At 42.8% G+C, this 27,835-nt stretch overlaps 1 protein-coding gene across 1 annotated transcript in view; it reads right to left on the reverse strand.

Annotated features, from left to right (window-relative positions):
* The window catches only part of LOC124795000 (serine/arginine repetitive matrix protein 2-like), a 388,873-nt gene that overhangs the window by 336,277 nt on the left and 24,761 nt on the right, over positions 1–27,835 (reverse strand). Inside the window, exon 2 of the mRNA XM_047258754.1 lies at positions 16,119–22,938. Within this exon, the coding sequence (XP_047114710.1) occupies positions 16,119–22,833 (6,715 nt within the window). The 5' untranslated portion in view covers positions 22,834–22,938. The remainder of the gene's footprint in view (positions 1–16,118; positions 22,939–27,835) is intronic.

Raw genomic sequence — 27,835 nt, forward strand, 5'->3', positions numbered from 1 at the left:
GATGAGTCCAAGAAAGTAAACTAGCAGAAGAACACATGAAAATCATTTTAAGATCTGTCATCTACTCAGAAATTGTTAGCTAATGGGAAGAAAGGCATGTACACCGAAACAATATGAGATCTGTTCATCCAGGATTGTCACTGAAGTTGTATACAGAGACAAAGTGAACATATAATACAGAAGAGTCAATGTTGAGCTGTTTATGTCATTTCATAAACAGTTGGTGTAGACCTGAGCTCTCTTGCAGCCCTTGACCGTCTGCAGATGGAGATGATGGCACATGACCAGAGATAGTGGCATTGCATAGCAGATCCACAGCATCAAGAATTTTACGAGAAGGAGATCATCAGGTTCAAATAAGGTAAAGGTGATCACACGCAAAGCATCAGGATGACAGACTGATCGCCCTCAGGACAACAGACTGATCGAGAAGTCAGGATTCAATTACAACCCATAATCAGAGACTCTTTTCCTTCACTTCATTTGGTGGCCAAGGTGATTGATGCAGATAAGAGGTACTGAAATAAGAGAGCTTTTGAGATACAAAAACAAATTTTCAAGAAATAATGGAGAAATAAGTGATGCTGTCTAGAGCAACTGAAGGAAACAATGAACAATATATAGGCAAACACATGCTGTAGTTTCACCCCATATAATAATTATATTTATGGAGCAGTTATTTTATGACTTGATAAAAATCAATCACGTGTGATGTAGCACAACAGATGGCATAAATGAGTTTAACTGACCATGGCAACCAGGTAAACAATAACAAATATTTATGTGCTGAAATAACTGTTAACATGTGAGTCAAGAAACAGTATGTCTACAAAATGGAAGATTTCGACATGCTGCTTCCGCTCCTATGCCTCTATGCCTGTAGCAGCGATCTATGAGTTCAACTTTGCGGTAGCCAACCAACTTTTTTTTTTTTTTTTGTTTTTTTTGCGCAAAGCTGCTATGGTCATTAGCGCCCGGTCTGTGACTTGGGAAGCAGTAAAAAACCGAAAATGGAAACCAGCAGCAATGGGAACGAAACTCAAAAAATTGGAGAAACTAAAAGCAGAAGGAAGGCTTAAAAATCCACTACAGAAAGGGGTTGGTTGTCCCCAAAAAAAGCTTCAAATGATTGACGTCATTTCACTGGCACTAATAAACTCGAGAACGCGATCGGCCGAGTGCGTGTCATCTGCTAAAATTGACGATATATCAGGCGACGGCTGTAGATGGGCGCGTAATGGAGTAAAATAGGGGCATTCAATTAAAAGGTGTCTTACCGTCCACAGCTGAGAGCAGTGGGGACAGAGTGGGGGAGGATCACCGCTTAAAAGATGTCGATGGCTAAAATGACAGTGCCCTATCCGGAGTCTATAGTTCAATTCTTTTATCTTGGCGGCTCGCGCATGCCCGCCCAGACGCGGGAGATTGCTGCGTTGCCAGTTGCACACGACGCACGCACCAACAGAAGCAGCGCCATAGTATAGCATAGTTCGCAAGCTTACGTTTAGGGGGGTGTGCGCAGTTCATGAAGTAAAGCCACCACGGCCGCATTAACCCTTTCGCTGCTACAAAGACGTGCACCCTGCATTCTGCACTGTGCGCAATTTTGTCACTGCACTGCTCGCCTGTGCAGACACATCGTGTTCCGACTGCTTTGACACTCTTATCATTCGATTCCACAAAAACTATTTGGCCCAAAAATTAGATTTTTACATGTCTTCTTGACTGATACCTTCCCCCCATAAATGACTTAATTTTGTTTCGATGTTCAACGCAGTTATTATGCAGCATTAAATATAGTAAACCATTGCACGAAATTTTGAAGAGTTTGCAGAGGTAAAAGTCCATAGAGTATACTTTCCGTATGGTCGATTTTAGTTGCCACGATGTTGAGAATGAAATGTGGACAAGATACCTAAATTTCATATAAAATTACTACATGTAATGCTGCATAATAACTGCGTTGAACATCGAAGCAAAATTAAGTCATTTATGGGGGGAAGGTATCAGTCAAGAAGACTTGTAAAAATAAAATTTTTGGGCCAAATAGTTTTTGTGAAATCGAATGATAAGTGTGTCAAAGCAGTGGGAACACCATGTGTCTGCACAGGCGAGCAGTGCAGTGATGACAAAATCGCGCACAGTGCGGAATGCGGGGAGCACGTGTCTGCAGCAGCGAAAGGGTTAATGAAGAGACAAAGCACTAGAAATTTCAAAAAAATTGCATTCAAACGAACATAATTCATGAAGTAAGGCACTTCAATATTGTTTTTAAATAATGAAAATATTAAGCAGTGCACAAGGTTTGAACTCATAACCTTTCGCTTAAGAAGCCCAACACCTTAACCGTTACGCTAACGCAGCTCGTCTGATGGCAGAACGCCATGAGGACTGTAACACATCATGCAAAATACTGACAAACACTGTTGGTATGACTATGAATTACTCACGCTTTGGCGAAGTACAATAGGAAATAAACAATTACCGCTGTTCTTTATTGCGAAAAAGCGGTTCGTGAAATTGATACCAGCACCTTTCCTTGCTATCGCCTGAATTAGCAGTCTTATTGCTTGTTTGGTTTAATTAATTAATAGAATATGAAGCAATTGGTATAAAGAATGCTTTTTCCAAACTTTCTATAAAAGAAAGTCTGCTATCAAGACATTACTTTTGTTCTATTACTTTATTTATGACTGAACGTTTCTAAAACTGAAGACACTCGTCCATGCTATGCACTGCAGTCGAGATCTGGCAACGTCGTTCTCTGTTCATTGGCTGACTGTGTTTTGTGACGACAGATGCGCAGAACGAACCTAAACTCGGCCGCCAACATAAATGATGCGCACTTTAGTTAAAATTACCTCCTCCCGACGACGCGTTCGGGAGGAAGAGGTCCAAGCACAAGGAAGAGCTTTCACGTCCCACAATTTATTATGGGGAAGTGTCGATCAATGTGCGTGCCATAAAAGAACAACACGACGACATAAAATGCTCCGTAGATCGGTGAAGGGAATCGATTGAATAGCTGGCCGAAGAAGAGAGACTGCAGCCTTGGCCGCTATATCGGCCGCCTCATTTCCACATTTCTACAGATACCAACGTGTCCCGGGAGCCAGAGGGACACCTCCGAGACGCCCCCCAGGTGGAGCAAGCGCAGACAGTCCTGAATCTGGTGGACCAGAGGGTGGACAGGGTAAAGAGCTTGGAGACTAAGGAGAGAGCTGAGAGAATCTGAACAGATAACATACTGTATCCGCTGATGGCGGCGGATGTAGTGGACAGCCTGGAGAACAGCGTAAAGCTCCGCAATATAAACCGAACACTGGTCGGGAAGCCGAAATTGATTTGGGGTGTCGCCAACAATATAGGCACTCCCTACACCAAACGATGTTTTTGAGCCATCAGTGTAAATAAATGTGGCTTCCTTTATTTGTGCACATAGAGCAGAAAATGCCCGACGTTAAACAAGTGAAGGGGTACCATCTTTGGGAAACTGACAAAGGTCACAGAGCAGGCAGATCCGGGGACGGAGCTAAGGCGGTGCTGTACCCCAAGTTGTCAAGAAGGTTTTAGGAAAGCGGAAGGAAAGAGAATGGAGCAGTTGACGGAAGCGGACTCCCGGTGGTAGTAGGGAGGAGGGGCGGCCTGCATACCCTACATCAAAGGAGGCGTCGAAAAAAATGTCATGGGCTGGATTAGCAGGCATGGAAGACAGATGGCTAGCATAACAACTCAGAAGGACTGCTCGCCGATTGGACAGCGGAGGTTCAGCAGTCTCAGCACAAAGGCTTTCCACAGGGCTGGTGTAAAAAGCTCCAGACACTAAACATAATCCACGGTGGTGGATAGAGTCGAGACGCCGAAGAATAGACGGCCGAGCAGAGGAGTAGACTATGCTTCCATAGTCCAATTTCGAGCGCACTAAGGCGCGATAGAGGCGGAGAAGGACCACTCGGTCCGCTCCCCAGGAGGTGCATCCAGTATTTTGAGATATGATCCATAAACCTGACATCCGTGCAGATGTGGGGGTCGCACAAAAGTCTTACGAAAATTGGAGCAGATGTGCCCTGTCGGCTCCCCAAGAGTTATGACTGACACATTTAAGGATGTTTAAGGCCTTGAGACATCTCAGTCTCAGTTCTTTAAGGTGTGGCAGCCATGTTAACTTCTCACTACCAATAAGACCCAGGTACTTCACCTTCTCATCAAAAGTGAGAAAAGTGTCCCCCAGTTTTAAAACTGGACAATTACAAAGAGAGCAGGAATAATTAAAATCAGCACAAATAGTTTCCTTCAAAGAGAGTTTAAAACCTGTGGTGTATGACTTCCTCCAACCACCTGATCATCAGTTGCTTTTGCCAAGTAGCCATTGCGATGCTGTAGGAAGACCAGAAGATGGAGAAGTCGTCCATAAACAAGGAACACAGTTCAGGATGTTGGACTGTCAACGTAATACTGTTTATTGCAGTGGCAAATGCCATGACACTCCCTTTAGGGACACCATTCTCCTGCTTAAAATGGTCAGACAGGACATTTCCAACCTTGTATCAAAAATATCTGACCAAGAGAAAGGACTGTATGAAGATGGGTTGATGTCCACAGGATCCCCACTGATAGAGATGCAACAAAATATTATGCCTCCAGGAAGTATCACAGGGCTTTTCCAAATGGAAAGCAGGCCCAAACCCACACTACGAGCAACTGAGTAGGGACCTGGTTTCGAGAACCCACACTAGGCACCGGTTGACCATGCACTCCATTGTCTTTCCTACATAGCTTGTCAGGCTAATACTATGATAACTACTGAGGCCTGTAAGTTGGGAAAGTCTCCGGTCATCCAAATTTCATTGAAGAGCTGGAGGAGGACCTCCCTCAACTGTGGGTCCAACTGTTTCAACAAGCTGTACATTCTCAGGTTGTTTCCAGGCATCGTATCACAAGCTACTGAAAATGCAGAATCCAACACCCACAGAGAGAAAGGCTGGTTGCATTCACCTATGTTGGTGGAACAGAAATCTTAATCAGCCTTCTCCTATGTCTCCTGACGTCGAAAGAAAGAAGGATCCTGGCCAGAATTGGCCGTAAGGGACTTATATAATCCAGCCATTGTCTGAGCTGTCTCTCAGTGATGTTAGGAGAAATCCCTGAATTTATACAGCTGTTACTGGTGATTGTAAGTTGCACCTTGAGATGCTTCTGATGGCTTCCCATACTTTATTTGCAGATGGGGACCTACTGATGGAGTTTAGGGACTGTTGCCAAGACCTCTGCTTACTGTCCTGAATTATTCACCTCACTTGCACATGCGGCATTTGAAAGGTTATAAGATTCTCATCGGTAGAACATCGACTGAATCTGCACATAGGCACCCTCCTGTCCCTGACTACATAATGACACTCATCTTTCCACTACGGGACAGGTGTTCCCGTTGATTTCGAGATGGATACATCAATGGCATGGTAACCATGGCTGTAATGTGATCCACCCAGTCTTGGACACCAGCACGTTGCTTGAAGACAGCTATCTGCCTGTAAAGCATCCAGTTAGCCTTTTGAACAACCATCTCGGCAACTTCCTTTCAGATCTGCTCCATTGGACAGGTGGATCCAGATAGGAAAGTGGTCGCTACCTTGAAGGTCATCGTCCACTCCCCACAGAGCACTGTGTGCAATGGCAAGTGAGCAGAAGGATAGGTCTAAGGCTATAGACAAACCTGCAGCACTGCTAAAATGTGTAGCTTGACCCACGTTCATCTGTATGACATCTGTTATGCATAACAGATTCTCAAGTATCTGATCCGTGGGGCAAGTGGTGTGAGAACCCCACAGCGCACTGTGTGCACTAAAGTCCCCTAATAGGAGAAAGGAATGGGGTAGTTCATCAAGAAGGCCCCACTGTCAAGAGGCTATGGGGCAGAAGGTACAAAGAGTACACTGTGACAGCAACATGGGCCACTATCCAAACAGCAACCTCTTGTAGCATTGTGGTTAAAGGCACAGTGAAGGCACAAGTGAAAAGTGTTCCTGATGAACACTGCTACCCCACCTTTCACCCTGTTACCACCTAAGGTCATCTTTCCTGTATAGGTGCTGTTTAAAACGTGTCTCTTGAAGACAGTGGTAGAAGGGTCTGTTCTGTAAAAGGAGTCTCAATTCCTCCTGAGAAGTCATGTATCCCTCCATATTCCACTGGAGTATGGGAGTCAGTTCATCAGCATGGTCTTGATTTACCCTTGTCCTTGTGGCAGCGTGGTGAGGTGCTTGTGGAGGGGCTGCCCAGGTCCAGTGATGAGGCATCAAAATCCATGATATCATCATCAGTCAGACATGCCAGAATGACATTTGATGGCACCTGGAACAGCTTTTGAATTGAATGCTGAGACCCCTTCCCAGCAAAGATGACAGGGGAAAGGGGGGTGGTGATGGACCCTTTTCTTTCATTTAAGTGAGCACTGAGAGGCACTCTGCTGCTGGGTTGCCTTTTATGATTCTCACCACAAAAACATCGCCAGTCTCTTCTGTCATAGATGCCTCTATCGCTTTGTCTTTACTAACTATGCTTTGGCTTGTACAGGTGCAAGTAAAGGTGCTAGTGGTGGTAGTTGCATGCTGGATGTCATCTGCATCGAAGTGTCAATGACATGTTTCTGCGTCACAGAGGCATAAGTGGTGGTGAAGACAGGATTTCGTTGCCCTATATTACTTTTTGGCTTCTGACTAGGGGATCTGCTTGGTCACTTTCAGTTCCTGATTTTTTTTGTTAATCTCCAAAAATAGGGCATTCTCAGCTCCAGACTGGGTGGCTCCCAGAGCAGTTAAACAGACTGCTGGAGACACACAGTCAGTCCCAGCTTCATGGACTGCCTTTCCACATTTCCCACAGGTCGTCTCAATCCCCAACTCAGCATGGTGTAACCAGAACACTGGCACTTGTTGCAACACACCCTAAGTCAGAAAAAACTTGCCATGATGTGTCCAGGCAGCATTGTAGAACTGAAAGTCACAATGAAGGTGGCGGTATTCTCAATTTGCTCCAAGTCCATCATACCCTGTGATGCCCACTCCTGTAGCCTCAGTTGGCTGAGACTGCAGTCGTGTGTGGGTTGCGTTTGGTGAGTGTGTAGATGTGTGCGTTTGCTGTCTAATTCTGACAAAGGCCTTACTGGCCAAAAGCTATTGTTTGTGACAGGCTTTTTGTTGTGCCTATCTGCGGCTCAGCATCTCCGCTATATGGTGAGTATTAACTTTCCTTTTCACAATATTGCTACATTCCATTCTGGCTTTTCCACTGTTTGAAATAAGCATACCTGGCATAGAGAAGCAACTTGAGACATGCCAAAAAATAAATAACAGGCCTGGATGGACTCCCAGTTTGATTTCGCAAAGAGTACTCTATGGCATTGGCCTCTTCCCTAGCTTGCACTTATTATGAACCTCTTGCCCAGCACAAAGTCTCAAGCAACTGGAAAAATCACAGGAGACTCCAGTATATAGGAAAGGTAAAAAAAAAACTTACCTGCAAATTTACACACCAACATCCCTAACTTCTGTTTGCTGCAGATCGTTGAACACATTCTCAGTTCAAATATAATAAACTTTCTTGATGCTAAGCAGCTTATTTCCATGAATCAGCATGGTATTACATAGCATTGCTTGTGCAAAACTCAGCTTGCCCTTTCCTCATGTGATACATTGAGAACTAGAGATGAAGGGCAACAGGCAGCCATATTTCTAGATTTCCGGAAAGCATCTGACATGGTGCCCCATTGCAGTTTGTTAATGAAGGTATGAGCATATGGAATAAGTTCACAGATATGTGAGTGCCTCAAAGACTTCTTAAATAATAGAGCCCAGTACGTTGTCCTTGAGGACAAGTGTTCATCAGAGACATTGATATAGACAGGAGTGCCCCAGGGAAGTGTGATAGGACTGCTCTTGTTCTCTATATACATAAATGATTTGGCAGACAGTGTGGACAGCAGTCTGCGGTTGTTTGCTGATGATGCTCGGAACACAGTAATGTGTCGAAGTTCAGTGACAGTAGCTAGATACAAGACGACATAGACAAAATTTCCAGTTGGTGTGATGAATGGCAGCTAGCCCTAAATGTGGAAAAATGTAAGTTAACAGGGTTGAACTTTTAGTGTTCAGATACAGTACTACTAGTGTCCAGCTTGACACAGTGAAGTCATTTAAATATCTGGGTGTAACATTGCAAAGCGATATGAGGTGTAACGAGCATGTGAGAACTGTGGTAGGGAACGCAACTGGTCAACTTTTGTTTATTGGGACAATTTTAGGAAAGAGTAGTTCACCTGTAAAGGAGATGGCATATAGGATGCTGGTGCAACCTATTCTTGAGTACTGCTTGAATGTTTGCGATCCGTACCAGGTCGGACTGAAGGGAGACATTGAAGCAATTCAGAGGGGGGCTGTTAGATTTGTTACCAGTAAGTTCGAACAACACACAAGTATTACAGAGATGCTTCGGGAACTCAAATGGGAATCCCTGGAGGGAAGGCAACATTCTTTTCAGGAAACACTATTGAGAAAATATAGAGAATTGGCATTTGAAGCTGATTGTCGAACGATTCTGCTCCCACCAACATACACTCATACACTGTGTGTAAGGACCACGAAAATAAGATAATGAGAAATTAGGGCTCATACAGAGATGTACAGATAGTCGTTTTTGCAGTCTATTTGCGAGTGGAACAGGAGGGGAAATGACAAGTACTGGTACAGTGTAGGCACTTTAGGGTGGCTTGCGGAGTATCGGTGTAGATGTAGATGTGGACGTAGAGCAGCAGATGCGTAACGCATAAGCAATCAACTGTTCTCGGGACCGAACCTGCAATGGTAGAACCCCTGCCTCTGCTAGGAGGCTGATCGCAGGGCTAGTCCAAATGGCACTAGCTGCCAGTCGTACCCCATAATGGTGTATAGAGTCCAGCATCTGTAACACTGAAGGTGGTGATGAGCCACATGTGAGACTACCATAATCCAGATGGAACTGCACCAATGCCATGTAGAGCCACATCAGAGAAGAGCAGTCCACACCCCAGTTGGTATTGCCGAGGCATCAAAGATCATTGATGTGTGACCAACATGTACGCTTTAATTGATGATTATGAGGAAGCCATGTCAACTGGGCAGCCAAGACCAGCCCCAAAAAACATTTAGAGTCCACCACTTTGAGGGACTAGCCATCAAGATACAGGTCTAGACGAGATGGACTGTACAGCAATGGCAGAAATGCATAATGCAGGATTTAGCAGCTGAAAAATACAAGCTGTGAGTGAGAACACAATTTGCATTTGGTGTATTGTTTAAAGCAGTCTGCATTCTGCAACACCCATTGCGGACAGCCACTAAAAAGAGAGGAATATTCAAAACAGAACCATCTGGAACTTCATTCTCCTGCAGATAGGAGGTGCTACGGAACGTGCCAACCAGCACCTGTAAAGTGTGACATGAAAGAGTTCTAGATAAAAATTGAGAGTTGGCCACTGAGGTCCTACTCATTTAAGGTGGCATGGGTGTGGAGGCAGCTTATGGTATCATAAGCTTTATGCAAATCAAAAAAGACTACAATACGGTGTTGATGCCAGGCACAAGCTATTCAAATAGCAGACTCGAAGTGGACTAAATTCTCTGCAGCAGAGCACCATCGGCGAGAACTATCTTGGATTGAAGCCAAAAGGTCTCAGGATTCAAGGATCCAATACGCCGCACCATACTATCAAATAATTTGGAGAGGGATTTTGCTGAAATTTTGTGTGAACTTTCGCATGTTCCCAACAAACACTGGTAAAGTTTTATCTTTGCCGATTAATACTTGCAGAGATATAATCATTTGTTTGACCCCATACCTCAGCTATCAACATTGCACCCGAGTTTTCGGCAACTTTTGAGATATAATACCTCCAGAAATATCTTTAAAGAAACAAAACTAGGCCATATTGTGCAACTTTTTGTGCACTCTTGAGCAAAATAATAAAAGGAGACATCTTGAACAATTTCTGTATGAACAATCTGAAGCAAAGTCGGTTGCAAAAATAGACACTTGAAAAACATGTAAGGCTTAGCTTTTTATACCTTCCAACGTGATTGACAGATAAACCTAAAACTTTGCATTTGATAACTTACCAATGCAGGGTCTTAGAATACAAAATTTCATTCCCCTACTACTTACCAATAGTTTACAAATTGAGGACAAAATTGACAATTTTTGTAAAAATGAGAAAAATAGATTTTTACAAAAAAACTTCCTGCAAACTCTTTTATGCCACTTTCATTAGAAAGAATCCGTTCTAAACCATTTAAACCACCTGGGAAAAACTACAAGGGGCATTCAATAAGTAATGTAATACATTTTTTCTGAAAGAGGTTCATTGTATTCAGGATTCCAATACACCACGTTAGTCCCCACTCCTTTGGCTACAAAAGCTTATTTTTCAACGTACTCTTCGTTCAATGTGACTACCTTACTGGGAGGGCCTGTATGCTGCATGGTATCATTCTACTGGTCTACGACAGAGCCAATGTCTTGCTGCATCAATAGACTCCCAATCATCCACTTACTGCAATTCCGGACAGATGGCCTTTGTTGCTCATTATGGCCTTCTGTTAGGTAGCGAGGAACCCAGCAGCATCCAACTGGCGGATGATTGTGTTAGCATTGCCAACAGACACATCCAATTGAGCAGCGAGGTGTTTTTTTAAATTGTGGTTAAGAGCATCCGCAGGTTCCAACACTGCAGGAGTCACAGCTGTGTGCAGCTGGGTGGCACATAGGAGATTGGACAGGTTCGCAAGATCCTCAACCAACAACTCATCTTGAGTTTTTTCACTGTCAGGTCTCCATAGACATTCTGCAAGCACCTATGAATATCTGTGATGCTCTGGTTTTCTGTCAAAAGAAACTCAATAACAGCTCTCTGCTTGGAAAACACCTCCTTCACAGTTGCTATTTTGAAGGCTACATATAGCGTCACCACCTATCGGAACTTCGTGAAACTATTGGGACTGAAGTGGGAATATTCAATGATATCCATAACACATTCTGAATTTTTTTCAACCGAAACCGGCCGAGAAAAAAATTGTATTGCATTACTTATTGAACATCTCTCATATAATTGGTTTTGCAATGCAAACATATAAGGCCCTAAAAAACAATGACAAGATGGAGGCCATTTAAAATACCTCCATATCCACTGGTCCTCAGAAAATATGACGTCTTAATTGTGTTCGTCAATTGTTTAATGCTCTCTGGGGAAGGTATTATCAAACGTCCTGATGGCTAGGAAGTGAGATAGAGTCAGAACAACTCGAAAAAGGGGTGTCTTGTCATGGCTCACCTTGACATATTTCAGTCTGTTTTTCTCCCATGATGTCTACATAACTGTATAAGCTGGCTTCATGTTTTATACCATTGTCACAGTGTTAAAATTTGGTGGAGTGCATAACAGTCTGCTTGACCTTTTGAGAGGATTCATGTTAAAGAGAATTTTGAGTATGTCTGCAATGTTACTGATGTGCTAGTTTATTTCCAGTTTAAAGTACAGCTTTTTTTCCCAGTATGGGTACGTAAAGATTACTAAAGCATACTTCTGTTCAGTGGAAGTCTCACAGATGTTTCCCAGCCAATACTCATAAATGCATGCAGCATACTACCCTGGCTGGAAGTCTGATCTCTGTTTTGCTTGCGCACTAACAGCAAATGGTTATTGATTTGCTGTCATCAGCAAGGAAGAAAATGTACAAAATAAAGTTTTACAAGAAGAGAGGTTTAAACATGGGCACCCTCTAGCAGAAACTAGAGAAATTCATCATTTTTGCCAACTGATGAATCAATAATTCAAGCCAGCAGAATTTCAAATGATGCTTCGCCTTTTCTGAGCAAACTTAGACAGTAAATGAAGGAGGATACATTAACATCGGACCTCCAGCCAGGACAATATGCTGCATGCATTTATGGAAGGTATGTTGGATTGGAAATACGACGGTAGTTTGAAAGTTCTCGGAATCACCCCAAGTGGTCAGTGCTAGCAAAACGAGTTGTTCACGTGATATTCACTGGACTGTTGCCTGTAAAAAAACACCGGCCATGTCAGTGCTCTTGGAAGAGCACTGCGGTGATGACATGGCTCTGTTGTTGTTCCCACATAGTGAGTTGCGAAGATGGAAAAAAATCAAGATTCGAGCAGTGATTAAGTACTTCATAAAGAAAGGTATGAAAGCAAAGGACATTCATGCTGATTTCTGCTGAACTCTGTTCCTTCATATTCAACTGTCCAAGCGGACAAATGAATTTAATTTGGTCGAGAGAGCTTAGATGATGATCTGTGCGGTAGACAGCCAAGATATGTCACTACTCCAGAAGTCATTGCAAAAGTGCACAAAATGGCCTTGGAGGATCACCGATAGAAAGTGCGTGAAATTGCTTACGCCTGCCAGATGTCATCTGAAAGGGTATATTACATTTCAACCGAAGAATTAGAAATGAAAAAAAATTATCTGCAAGATGGGTGTCGTGACTCTTGACGATGGATCAAAAAGGCATGAGAATGGACATATCGGAACAATGTTTGGCCTGTTTTAGGAGAAACGAACAAGATTTTTTGTGCCAGTTTGTGACCATAGATGAAACATGAATGCACTACTATACCCCAGAGACAAAACAACAGTCAAAGCAGTGTAAACATGCTGATTCTCCGTCATCAAAAAAGCAAAGACAATTCCTTTGGTGGGAAAGATCAAGGCATCAGCGTTCTGGCATGCAAAGGGGATTCTGTTTGTACATTCTCTCCCCACTGGGCAAATAAGTACCGGAGAATACTACCCTAACCTCCTGGACAAATTGCAATGAAAGATACGCAAAAAGAGGGCAGGTATAGCAAGGAAGAAATTCATCTTCCATCAAGACAATGTGCGCTCGCACACATGTACCATCACCATGGAAAAATTAGACAAACTAAGGTATGAATTGTCACCACACCCGCCTTATTTACCTGACATGGCTCCAGCACTCTTCCATCTCTTTCCAAAACTGAAAATTTTTCTCAGTGGATGAAGATTCACTACCAATAAAGAATTGATAGCCAGAGTTGACAACTATTTTGCAGGCCTGGAGGAAACTCATTTTCGAGATGGGATCTAGGCACTGGAACATCATTGAACCAAGTGCATTAATTGACAAGAAGACTACAATGAAAAATAAAAAGAAGTTTCAGTGAGGTAAGTACTTTTTTCCGTTCCACTCCATAAACTTTTCAAACCACACTAGTACCTTCAGACTCCTGCTGACCAGAAGGATGCTTTAATAAGTTTATGTACCCTCATGGCTCTGCAAATTTATTTCATTACCCATCAAAGAATGGCAAATGCTGTGCTCTGGTACAGCACATTATTGCAATTATTGCAGCACTATCAGTGAACTCCTCTGGCTGGCAGTATAGTTTTCATCATGACATTCTACAGCAAATTAATGAAATATAATATTCACGTAATCTGAGTAAACATCAGCTCAGGATCATAAAAAAGAGATCACTTCCAGCTTTGATCTGACATTTAAAGAAATGTATCATCAGGTTTGGAATCCTGTGTAAGGAAACACTCATCAGGCTTGAGAACCTGTGTATAGAAACCCACATGTGAGCCCTATGGAAATGGAGATGTTGGTTTCCTCATTTTGCAAGAAACCAGCAGTGGTTAAGCCCCTGTGAAGCATGGCAACACAATTATATAATTTTTCATCCATACACTATTGTTTCACATAAACTGCAGACTATGCAAACACAAAATATGTATACTTTAAACCAGAATTAAACAAGCACATCAATAGCATTGCATGATAAAAAAAAAACACACTCAAAATTTGTTATGTTTTCATAAGGTAAGGTTCAACACCCACAAAATGCATATTAACCATGAGCTGTTTATTTGTCCCATTTGTCATCTACCGGTTTCGGTTATTAATGATCATCCAGGATGCAGAGTACAACAGATTAGTTAAATGCATCCCATATCCCTTTGAAGCTAAACATATGCCTTATTCACTTACAAAGGGGGTATGGGGTGTTTTTAACTAATCCGTTGCACCCAACATCCTGAATGATAGTTAATAACCGAAACCGGCAGATGATTAATGGGACAAATAAACAGTTGATGGTTAAAAAGCATTTTATAAAATACTCAAAATTCTCTATAACATGAATCCTAAAAAAAAGAGAAAGAAAGAAAGAAAGAAAGAAAGAAAGGAAGGTCAGGCAGGCTGCTATGAACTCCACCAAAAATTTACAAAATGTGACAATAGTGTAAAATGTGAAGACAGTTTATACAACGTGTGTAGTAGCTGTTACACAACAGTTTTTCTACCATGATGTCCAGTGCCTTGGTAACACGAAGTTAAATTTTGAATTTTATTAGCAGTTTGATTCTATAGTTATCATAGCAGAAAAACAGGCTGAAATATGTCATGATGAGCCATGACAAAAGAAACCCCTTTTTCGAGTCGTTCTGACTATCTCACTTCCTAGTCAACAGGACATTTGATATTACCTTCCCCATATAGTACTAAACAATTACAGAACATAGTAAAAAATGTCAGACTATCGGCATATTTTCCACCCAACTCCACCCTGACATTTTTAAGGCCTTATAGACTCACACTGAAAACCAAATCTTATTTTATAGGTGGTTTAGAACATGGTCTTTCTTTGAAAATGGTTTAAAAGAGTTTGCAACAAAATTTTTTGTAAAAACTCATTTTTGGCATTTTTACAAAAACTGTCAATTTTGTCCTCAATTTGTAAACTATTGGAAAGCAGTAGGAGAATTAAATTTTAAATCCTAAGAGTTTATATTGGCACGTTATTATGTGCAAGTTTCATGTTTATCTGGCAATTACTTCAGAAGGTATAAAAAGGTAAACTTTACATCTTTCAATCATATATTTTTTACGTTGACTATGCTTCAAATCATCCGTATAAAAATTGTTCAAGAAATCATCTTTTGTTATTTATTCAAGAGAGTGCAAAAAGTTGCAAAAGACAGCCTAGTTTTGTTTCTTTCTACAATATATTTCCAGAGATAGTTGATGAAAACTCAAGGGTGCATTATTGATAGCTGCGCTATGGGGTCAATGTCAATGTCAAAAGCAAAACTTTGCTGATGTTCACTGGGAACATGCGCAAAAGTGTACACAAAATTACAGCAAAATCCAGATTTTTTTTCCAAAATTGACCACTTGGAACGGAATGGTTCAGTAGTTATTCAGCAACTGAGAGGCTTGCACAGCACTAACTAACATGGAGGGCTGCATCAAACGAGTCTTCAGACTGGAGATAAAACAACAACAACAAATGGTAACAAAGTAAGTGTTAAGCCAAGAAAACTGAAAAAAGAGGAGGGAGGGAGAAGGAGAGAGAGGATGTGATAAAGAAGCAACACGATAAATGAAAATGAGTTTCTTGTGCACCAAAAAGTAGACCCAAACCCCAATAAATACTGTGACTGCTGACATTTCCCAGTTTCTTATGATTGTGAAAGAACATGTTATTGCTCTCTCTCTCTCTCTCTCTCTCTCTCTCTCTCTCTCTAAGTATGTAACATACCTTGACCTCCTCCTCCTGCGCTTTTTCTCTTCATTACTTCTACTTCTGCGCTTTCTTTTCTTGCTTTCCTTGCTGCAACTACTGCTTCTCTTCTTCTCTTTACTATCGTTTTTGCTACTTTTCTCCTTGCTAAGACTCCTGCTTTTCACATCCTTGCTACAGCTCTTGCTCCTTTTCCTCTCCTTGCTGCTGCTTTTACTCTTCTTCCTTTCCTTGCTACGGCTCTTGCTCCTCTTCTTCCTCTCCTTGCTGTGGCTCTTGCTCCTCTTCCTCTCCTTGCTGCGGCTCTTGCTCCTCTTCCTCTCCTTGCTGCGGCTCTTGCTCCTCTTCCTCTCCTTGCTGCGGCTCTTGCTCCTCTTCCTCTCCTTGCTGCGGCTCTTGCTCCTCTTCCTCTCCTTGCTGCGGCTCTTGCTTCTCTTCCTCTCCTTGCTGCGGCTCTTGCTTCTCTTCCTCTCCTTGCTGCGGCTCTTGCTTCTCTTCCTCTCCTTGCTGCGGCTTTTGCTTCTCTTCCTCTCCTTGCTGCGGCTCTTGCTTCTCTTCCTCTCCTTGCTGCGGCTCTTGCTTCTCTTCCTCTCCCTGCTGCGGCTCTTGCTTCTCTTCCTTCTATCTTTACTTCGGCTTCTGCTCTTCCTTTTCCTCTCCTTGCTGTGGCTTTTACTTTTTCTCTTCCTCCTCTCTTTGCTGCGGCTACGGCTTCTCTTTCTTTCTTTGCTACGGCTCTTGCTCTTCTTCCTTTCTTTGCTTTGGCTTTCGCTCTTCCTCCTCTCTTTGCTGTGGCTGTTGCTCCTCTTCCTTCTCTCCCTACTTCGACTTTTGCTCCTCCCCCTCTCCTTGCTTTGACTCTTACTCTTTCTCTTCCTCTTCTCTTTGCTGCGGCTCCTGCTTTTTTTCTTTGCCTTGTCATTATTTTTGTTGGATTCTCTTTCTTTACTGCAACTCTTACTTCTCTTTCTTTCTTTGCTGTGACTCTCACCCTTCTTCCTTTCTTTATTGGCATTCACTACCTTCCTCTCTACCTCATTGTGACTGTTGTTATTTTCCTCTGTCTTGCTCTCTTTGTTCTCTTTGTCAGTAGTTTTATCCTTGCTATGACCTCTGTTCTTACTACAACTCTTGCTTGCATCTTCATTCTCATTGTCTTGTTTTTCTTCGTTATTCTTCTTCTCTTTGGCCTCGCATTCTTTTTCTTCAATTTCAGTAACACAGTCTATTTCCTCACAAAAGTTCTTCTCATCTTGAATGCAGTTTTCTACACTTGCAGTAATGGCATTAGACTTCTCATTCGTATCACTTACGAGTTGATCATGAGGAGTTTCACTGTTTTCCTCGCTGCTAGTTTTCTCTATAATACTGTCAACTGAGCCAATGACTCCTGCAGCTGCAGCAGTGCCCTGTCCTGAGGTATTATTTTGTTCTTGCAGAATCTTAGTGCCCTGTGTTTTAGTTGTTAATAAATTATCACTTGCCTCACTTTCTTTATTAGTACTTTCTACTTTACAAGAATCTTCATCCTTAGAGTCTGCTTCTATTTTTTTTGTTTTGGTCTTTGCATCTTTCCTTTCTTTGCTTTTGCTCTCATTACTGCTTTTTTTGCTTTCACTTCTACTTATACTCCGGCTTCCACTGCCTTTTCGATCTTTGCTGTTACTCCTGCTTCTGCGCCTTCTGTGATCCCTACTGTGGCTCCTGCTTTTGCTACTGTGCTTGCTTCTTTTACAATTTTTGCTTTCACTTCTCTTTCTGTCTTTACTACTTTTTCTGTCCTTACTGTGGCTTTTACTTCTCCTATTTGATTTCTTTCTGCTACTACTATGACTTCTTTCACTCCTACTTCTTTTTGCTGACTTTGCATGACATTTGCTTTCTTTGCTCTTCTCTTTCTTGTCTTTGCTGCAAGTCTTATCATCTATGTGGGCAGTATTTCTTTTTTCGCTGCTACCTGCAGATTTTTCATTCTCAGCACTATGACTCTTTTTAACTTCACTCTGACCAGCTGATGGTGGAGAATTTTGATCAGATTTAATGCACTCCAAAAGTTCTGAATTTTTTAGGTTAGACTGGCAATTTTCGGTCTTTTTCTGTTCACCTTCAAAATTTCTTTCTCCCATTTCAGGCTGGTCATCACAAGCAATAGATTCCATCTCATCTGTGTTTTCTAATATTCCTTCATAACTCGCTGCAATACTAATACACTCTTCTTCATCATCAACTACTTCCCTAATACAATCATTAGAACATTCCATTCTGTTCAAATTATTGTCTAACTGTCCTGTCAAAGTATGTGAAATTGACAATAATGTATTAACACTACAACTTCTCTGTTCATTACCAACAACTTCAGCTGCAAGATTATTCTGTTCATAATTTTCTCCACCATCACATCTTACAACCCCTAAATCTTCCTGACACTGATTTTCTGAATTAAATTTATTCCCATTGCTTTCAGTTACAGGTATAGCATTATTCGAACTAATGTGAGCATTACAGTTGGCCTTAGGGTCTAAAAGGTTGCTGCTTTCACTACCAGTATGTTCAATGCTCATAATGGTATTTTCCACTGCAGAACTAGACAGTTTTGGTATATAACAATCACTTGCTTCATTTTTCTTTGCATCACGAGTGCAGTTTGCATTGCACTTAGAGCCATCAGAAGAGCTTTCAAATTTAGCAACTATGGCTCCCTCACAATACCCCATATATGAACCATTTTCATCCTTAGCATGCGCTTCTCCATCAGAGTTCAGAGTTTCTTGGGCGTCAAAGTGCTGGGGTTCATTTATTTCCAACTGAGTCCTACCTGGTAAGCATTTACTGTGGATCAACATATTTGTATTACAGTCATCGGTAAGAAACTGGCTACCAGTAGCACTTATACAGTGTTCACTACTATCATCTTCATCCCTACTGTTGGGATCAGGTCTTTCTTGGCTATGTACATTGGAAGGCATTTCTTTCCCATGTTCAGTGTTAAAAGATTCTTGAGGAACAATTGTATGAGCATCATTAACAGGTTCTTGAGGAGTAACCGTTTGCACATTATCATCAATACATTTTGAATCTTGCCCATCTTGATCATCTGCTGGAGCCTGTGAATCCCTTTGAGGTGGAGATGAGTGACTATCATTTGTATCTGCATTACCTGATATACCACCACCAGCTGACCCAGGTTCAGAGCCCCCACCGCCAGCCCCACTGCCACTGCCACTACCACTAGCACCTCCTCCACCTGGACTTCCACCTTTGCTGTCTCTGTCTTCATTGCCAACATTTTTACCTTCATTAGAAGATTCTGATTCAGCTTCACGTTTCTTCTTACGGTCTCCACTTCCAGTGCCACTTTGGCTTCGACTACGGCTACAACTATGGCTTCGGCTGCGAGTTCGGCTATGTTTGGACTTACGACTCTTGCTATGAGAACGTGATTTTCTTCGAGACCTAGAGCGTCGCTTTCGACTCCGTGATCTTCGCCTACTCCGTGTGCGAGATCGTCGCCTGCTGCGACTACGGCTGACAGTTCGCCTCCGACTGCGTGATCTTCTCCTGTGACTTCGGCTTCTACTGCGTGTCCTGTGTCTACGACCGCGTGATCCACGTCTACTGTGTGACTGGCTACGCCTTCGGCTTCTGCTTCTACTTGGAGACCTTCTGCGACTTCGTGATCGTCTTCTACTGCGGGACCGTCTTCTACTCCGGGATCTTTTCCTACTACGAGATCTCCTTCTACTACGAGACCTCTTTCTACTACGTGACCTCTTTCTGCTTCTCGATCTCTTCCTACTCCTCGATCTCTTACGGCTTCTTGATCTCTTTTTGCTGCGTGATCTCTTCTTGCTTCTGCTAGAGGACCTTTTCCGGCTGCGACTACGTGACTTCCTACGACTTTTCCCACTTTTTCCACGGCTGCGGCTTCTTTTTCTGCTGTGACTCCGTTTTCTGCTGCGACTTCTCTTCCTGCTGCGGCTCCTCTTTCTACTACGACTCCTCTTTCTACTGTGGCTTCTCTTTTTGCTCACACTGCGTTTACGACTCTCTTTCCTATGCTTGCTGCTTCTGCTTCTACTGCGCTTCCTTTCTGTACTGCACACTTTATCTTCATCTTTCTCCTCATTAATTTTACTGTCCTCAGAAACCTCTTTACCATCAACAGTTTCATCTTTTTGTTCATCACTTCTCTCAGCCTCCTGCTCCACAGGACTACTATCAACCTTCAATATATCGCTATCATCCTTATTCGTTCCAGAACTATCTAAATAACTGTCTTCACAAACAAGAACTTCCCCATCAATGCAAGAATCTTCAGTCTTTTGATGCTCTGCATCTTTAGCAGGAAGGTCATTATCCCCATTCTTTTCATCTTGACTGTCTAACATTGCATCCACGTGAATGGTTACAGCATCATCACTTTTTTTAACTTCCTCTGGCAACTTGACATTTTCCTGAGTTGGAACACCTTCTGTAAATGTGTTTGTTGTAGTATCAGATGAATGCTCTGTCATATTTATTTCTTCATTTGCTATCATCTGAGATTCTAATGGTACACTGTCAAGCTCTAGAGTTTTGCTTTCTGTAATTGCTTCAGAAGTTTCCTCTGATGCATGTGGAATGGTTATGTCAGCCTCTGTTTGTTCGTTATTTTGTTGCGTCTGTTCATCTACTGTTTTTGGTTCTACATTAACATTCTTTTCAATAGCCTCAATATTTTCATGTTGTTTCTCCTCATGTTCTTCATCAATCTGAATTTTATCTTCATCTTCCACAGCTTTTTCATCATTTAAGATGTGTTCCAAAATAATTTTTGGTTTTTTCTCTTCGCTTGTAGATCTTTTTTTGTCTTTCTTAGACTTCTTTTCCTTCTTAGATTTCTTGCGCTTTCCAGATTTTTTCTTTTCCTTGTGCCCATCTTTCAGTATGTCTCCCTCTGCATTGGCTACTGCACTACAGTTGTTGGTTCTCATATGTTCTGCTGCTTCTCCTACAAGCTGTCCATCAGATTTCTCTTCTTTAATTCCACTACCACATTTCCGATCTTCCTCACACTTATGTCGCTTATTTTTTTTATTCCTTTTGTGTTTCTTTTCTTCCACTGTGCTCTTCCCACATTCTTGAATTGGTTTTCCTTCTTCCTTTGTACCACTTATTATTTCACTGCTCTGGTCATTTGTGATGTGATGTTCTTCAGTCACTAACCCCTGATTTTCAACACTGATACTACACTTTTCATCTGCTTCAACTGTAGATACGTCCCCAACAACCTGGCCAGTTTCAGTTCTACACACCACTAATGCAGATTCATTTTCTTGAACTGCATCAACTATTCCCTGTATTTTTGCTTCCTTCCTTTTATTTCGCTTCCTGTTGTGTTCTCCACTTTCCTGATTTTCAACGGACTGTGTTTTATTCTTCTTACGTTTTGCTTTTTTTATATCCTTCTCTCTTTGTTTCGTATCATTAGTTGCTATGACTGCAGCCAATGGAGTTTCAACTGATGCAGATAGCCCTTTATTAGAATCATGGTTCTCATTTCCAGCAGCATCTTGTACACTCTGTTGCTCTCCCTTACTAGCATTTTCTGCTTCATGTTCTACCTTTTTAGTTTGACTAACACATTCAGTATCATCTAACAATTTATTATTTCTTCTCATAATAGGTAAACTTTCTGCATTGTGGTTTTCGCACGTATTTGCATTAACAGCATCATCACCACCACTGTTCTGATTATCTGTATTGCAAGTGCCATTAACTTCCACCTTTTCACCATTCTTCATATCTTCCACTGCACTTTCTACTTTAATAGCAGTACTAGGTACTGCCCCAATAGTGTCGCCAAAACATGAAGAGTTTGGTGACGCAAGAGCCTGGACTGTAGGTTCAGCTGATTCATCCTCACTTAGCACTTCCTGTTTGATGAAGATCTCAGTAATTTTCTCGTTTTCCTCACCATTGGTTTCCTTACTTTGCTCTTCACTAGCAACAGAATTCTTACATGGTGTAAGGCTTTTTGTATTATGAGAGTTGTTCTTTTCACTGTGTGCACTTTGATGCTTCTGAGATCTGGAACTTTTCTGTTCTGCCGTCTTTTGACGAGCAGAGCTTCTGCTGCAACTTGGACTGTGCTCTGGACTCAAACTTCGCTTTCCACTGAAGCTACGTACAGGGCTTTCACTTAGTTTCCGACTAACACTACCTGTCAGGCTGGATTTCCTCACACTACAACTGCGTCTTTTACTTGAAGTATTCTGCTGAACTTGAGAATCGCTTCTTTTTCTGCTCTCACTCCTTCTTGGGGTAGGAGATACACTCCTGTTGTGACTTGAGCTTCTTCTCGAAGAAGGTGACTGACTCCTACCCCTACGTGATTTGCCGAGTGGTGTCGGAGAAGGACTATGCCTATTGCTAACACTGCGGTTGCGGCTCAAACTTCTTTTGCGGCTAAGGCTTCGTTTGCAGCTCGGGCTACGCTTAAGGCTTAAACTTCGTTTCTGGCTCGGACTACGTTTGTGACTCCGGCTCCGTTTGCCACTTATACTACGTTTATGGCTCAGGCTACGTCGTCTTCTGCGGATGCGACTTAGACTTCGGCTGATACTCTTTCTTAGCCTACTTACACTACGACTTACAGTTCGTCTTCGCCTCCGAATGCTTGGGCTTCGGCGCCTTCGTAGCCTGCTTGGGCTACGACTTACACTGCTCCTCCTACGACGCCGGCGGCTGCGACTACGGCTTGGAGTCCGTGCCCTGCGCAACCACCTGAGGCGACTTAGGCTGCGGGTCGGGGTTCTCCAGCGGCGGAGGCTACGACTGGGACTGCGTCTCTGCCTCCGTATTCTACTCAAACTCCGACTAACTTCCCTGCGAATACGACTCAGACTTCTACTACTGCGCCGTCCTCGAAGTTTTGGCCGACTACGGCTGCGTGTCCTGCTTACTCTTCTACGTATTCGACTCAAACTGCGACTAATTTGACGCCGAATGCGACTCAAGCTCCTACTACTTCGTCGACCAACACGACTTCTACTGCGACTGCCTCTCCGGTGTGATCGAGTTACACTGCGACTACTGTGCCGCCATGTCCTGCTCGGGCTGCGGCTACTAGCAGCTGAACTTTGTCCACTTGACGAGGTACCACTGCCACTGCTGCTCCTGCTTGCACTCCTATCTCTCCTCCTGCTCCTCTTTTTCTTGCTTTGGCTTCGCTTCTTTTTTTTACTGTGGCTCATACTTTTAGACTTCTAATCACTTTGCTGAATATACCTATCTTGTTCAGGTATTTGCTGTCGCACTTAATACTTTAGCTGTGCTACACAACTGTACTCGTTCAACTCCTGTGAAAAACAATTTCACACAGATGTATTTAGTATAACAATATTTTTTTACATAAACATTACAGCAATAAGATTAACAGTTGCCAATATAAGACATTAAATATTATGTTTTCTACAAGCAGCCTATAAGTGTATGGCCAAAGCTGTAAAATCTAACACTCTCAAAAAGTGCTGTCTCCAAAGACAACGACTTTGCTGCTCCAATAAGAAATCAACATAGTGATTAGTACTTCACTTTCAGATTGAATCTAGTGACAGTTACACGGTGGGAGCCCCAACCCCCTTGCATATTTCATAATTTGTGCATGAAAGGTGTACATAACATGCATAAAAATTCTCGGCAGGGACTTGTCCAGTAGCTAATACAGGTTTCCCGAATTAACATTGCAGTTTTATTTTTTTATGGTGAAAGGTGCATTAAATATGGCCAAGTGCATTAAATATGGTGTGAACATGAACATTCAGCTATGCTACAGATGATTCTGTTACAAAACCTTTATTTGGAATTCACATTCATTGGCTTCACCAACTCACAACCAAATTACCCTCTTCCAAGCTAACCTAGACCATAGGCTACACTACTAACAGTCTTTTGAGAGGGTCCAATACTACCTCTATACTTCAATCTGTGTGTCACAACAGGACTCAAAACTAGATCCTTCTCTATTTCAGAGGATTATCTAGCTGGACAGAAGCAAAGGCAGACTGAACTGTAAAACATGCAGGCATTCATGTGGTATAACTAAATATGCACAATAAGGCAACAAAACAATATAAAAATGCAGTATCAAAATTCAGTTCTACAGTTCTATTTTCTCCTAAGACAGTAAACAACCATCATTCCTCCAAACTTTTTTCACATATATGTTTTGTACAAACAAAATTACCTTCCAACTTTAGAACTAGTGACAAGTGCATATTTAAGTGAAAAAATTTCAGAGTGTGTCACTTTATAATTCAACAGAAATGTATGAAGTATTCGTGTCCATCAGACATTAGGTGGTACAGAATTTAACTGCTTTCCTTTGTTACTGAAAATGAAAAGTGCTGCATTGTCAACCAACTTAGTCATCGAAACATGGAAAGGAAATGGTTTAGTGAAATAATGTTGCCGTATTTCACACACAGCTTTGTGAAGCAACACCCTGTTACTATTGCTTAAATTTACTTCCAAAATAATAATTGGTTCACAGGGTGTAAATTTCATATCGAGCTTGCTTCAGAACAGATTGGGTAAGGCACGCAGGGAGTAGCCCTGCAAGGGGAAGTAACTCCTCCAGTGGTGCCAACATCCTTTACATTCTGCATATCTCACATACAATAATTTCATAGCTCATACACAATAATTCAAACCATTCTCCATGGATATGGTGGAATGGCAGCAGTGCGATAAGGCACGAAGTAAACTGACTTCTACCATGTCTAACAACCCAAACTAGGGCGCTTGAATCATCAACAAAATTTGCAAAATTCCTCATATGCCACAATTTGGACATAATTTGTCTGAAACGATATAGGTATACAAGCTGTGGCAGCTAAGAAAGGCGAGTCCGAATATATCCAGAATAAATGGACATATTATGGTGCAGTTTTCAGTTTTCAAAAAGTTATAGCAGAAAAGTAGCAAGTAATTTTTTTTAATTTTTTATTTTATTTATTTTTTTTTTTTTACATTAGCTGCCAAATTATGACATCTAATAATGCCAAAACTCACAATCTGTATTCACAACCATCAAAAAAAATTCAAGAAACTGGAAGTGTGAGAAATAAATGCACCAATGAAAGAGAGCAGCCACTAACAATACAACTTCAACCAACAATTCAGCAACAGCAACACTCAATCAGCATGTCACTACAATTATGCTTTAATGTACTAGTTCAACCAAAGAGTGTTCTGAAAATACTACATTTCAACATAGTTCATACTTTTCATATTTTGCTACAGCAACAATGACTTTCAAAATCGGTAACAGTCCTTTGAACAGTGCAGCTATGGAACATGCACGGTGATTTAAAGATTCTCTGGAAGATTTTGTGTACACATTAAAATTCATTACAAACATAGGGCGTATCAATCAGCATAATACGGACTACTTGTCAGCTGAGACTACACAGTGGTTGAGAAGAACTGGAAAAACAATGACCTTGGTCTATCAACATGTGGTGCAAGCTTTCGAGGAATTGCATCGCTTGTCTCTGTATTATTCACGAAATACAAAACTGTGACAAGCATTTACAGTTCCCATCAGATAGGTTTCTACAGTTATTCAATAACATCCCACTGGACTAAGACACGACAGCAACACAACGGATGTTCAATGCATTCCACAGAGGTAATTATAGTCCTCTGTAACAGAACGTCTGGAGACCATTGGAATAGTAGTTCAAGAAGCACAAAACAGCCTGCAAGTTTGCCAGATGTTTATCTGTGGGGAACGTTAGAAGAAGAAGAAGAAGAAGAAGAAGAAGAGGACTACAGTAAAGGGCCAAGGGAAGCATCTGATTCCACCCATCTGCTTTGACCCGTGATGTGTGTTGTGTGACATAATTGTGATGGGGTGTTCTTGAGTCACGTCATGTTTGTAAATAGTATGTTGTAATTTAGTGCCACATTCTTGTGCTGCATGTTCATGTTTGACGTTGTTTCGTACTGTGTGTGGTATTTGGTCATTAACTGTGTGTAACCATTTTGTGAAGTAATTGTTGGAAGAGCGTGCTGTGTTCCCAGTAAGTTACTTTGATTTATAGTTACAGCAGTTTGTACTTTGTTTGTTTTGCTTTAGGGTGCAAAAAACAACTGGGGTCATACGTGCCCAAGTCAAAACTATAGAACACGAAGACAGAGAGGAGTCAAAAAACAACTATACATCAGTCCCACTTGACAGAAGAGAAAACAGCGAAAACAGGGACATGGAGAAAGGGCTAAAAAGACACCAAACAGAAACGGAGGTCCATGATAAAAATTAAATGGCCTTCGCCATATTGCTTTGGCGGGTAAAAAGTAAAACGTGGTCTACAGCCCACGTGTCATTAGCTAAAATGGATGATAAATCAGACGGTAAATAGTTATAACTTAAGCGCAATGTGTACAAAGTGGTGGGGTAGCGCCACTTAACAAAAGACAATGGCCAAACTGGCAGTGCCCAATACGTAACCTAGTTCAAATGACCTCCTCCTGGTGGGAGGGCAGAGAGTAGGTGGTGGTGGTGGTTGTTGGGATGTTTAAGGGGGACTAAACAGCTAAGGTCATCAGTCCCCCATTCCAAAAACAAGCGAGACAAAGTCGCAGAGCAGATAAAACCCCAAGGGGAAGGAGACTGCCCCCCCCCCCCCAGGCGCTAAAGAACACAAATTAGGCAACGAACACTACAGAAAAGAAGAGTACAGACGAACACCAGACAGAAAGAAATAGAAGAAAAGAAGATGGCCGGAGACTGGTTGACTGACCACGACAACAAAAAAGGGAAAGAGTCAACCATCCGATGAGACACCAAAACAGCAACAAATATGGAGAGACGCGAGGACAAAAGACACAGAAATGGAAAAGTGCAGGACCCCCCCTAAATGGATCCATAAAAAGGACTAGCACGGATAAAATGTAAAACATTGTCAGCCATGGAGGCATCGTCGCATAAAATCAAAGGCAAGGTGCCCGGGAAATTAAAAGACTGCCGAAGGGTGCGCAGTCGGGGACACTCCAATAAAATGTGGGCGACCGTCAGCCGGGACCCACACCGACACAGGGGGGGATCCTCCTAACGCAAAAGATGGCCGTGCGTCAGGTATGTATGGCCGATGCGGAGCCGACACAGGATAACAGAGTCCCTGCGAGAAGACCGCAGGGAGGAGCGCCACACATCGGTCGTCTCCTTGACAGCCCGCAGTTTATTAGGCATTGTCAAGCCTCGCCACTCAGCAGACCACATCCCAAGCACCTTACGGCGCAACACCAGCTGCTGATCAGGAGCCGTGAGGTCGATCTCCAAAGCTGAGGCGTCGAGCGCCCCTTCGGCCAGCCTGTCAACACGTTCGTTCCCCGGGATGCCAACATGACCTGGCGTCCAAACCAAGACCACCGAACGTCCAGAACGGGCAATGGCGGAAACAGACTCCTGAATAGAGGACACCAGAGGAGAAGAGGGATAGCAGCGGTCGATGGCCTGAAGGCTGCTCAGGGAGTCACTGCAGATGACGATGGACCTACCTGAGCAGAAACGCATATGCTCAAGAGCGCGCAAGATGGCCACCAGCTCTGCAGTAAAAATACTGCAGCCAGCAGGCAAGGAGCGTTGCTCAACATGGGCAGCGTGAGCAAAAGCGTAGGCAGTGCGACCATCAACCAGGGAACCATCAGTGTAGACAGGCTCACAGCCCGGAAATGATTCGAGGAGCGCAAGAAAACGGCGACGGAGGGCCACAGGCGGAACCGAGTCCTTAGGTCCCTGTGCCAAATCCAGATGGACGGACGGCCGGGACAAACACCAGGGAGGCGTAGGTGTACGGACCCGGAAGGGAGGCAGAAGAGGGAATGACCGTAGTTCTGACAGCAGGGACTGGACACGGACAGCTACGGAAAGCCCAGACCTAGGTCGCCGTTCGGGCAGATGGAGGACCATGGCAGGGAAAAGCAGGCGACGATTGGGATGGTCTGGCGAGCAATGCACGTGGACAGCATAGTCGGCGAGCAGTCGATGGCGGCGAATCCGCAGCGGGGGAACCCCGGCCTCCACCAGTAGACTATCTACGGGGCCGGTACGAAAAGCGCCAGTTGCAAGCCGAACCCCACAGTGGTGTATGGGGTCTAACAACTTCAACACTGAGGGTGATGCAGACCGATAGGCCAGGCACCCATAATCAAGCCGGGACTGCACAAGGGCTCTGTACAATCGCAGCAGCG

This window comes from Schistocerca piceifrons, chromosome 4, assembly GCF_021461385.2.
Source record: "Schistocerca piceifrons isolate TAMUIC-IGC-003096 chromosome 4, iqSchPice1.1, whole genome shotgun sequence".
Taxonomy (NCBI): domain Eukaryota; kingdom Metazoa; phylum Arthropoda; class Insecta; order Orthoptera; family Acrididae; genus Schistocerca; species Schistocerca piceifrons.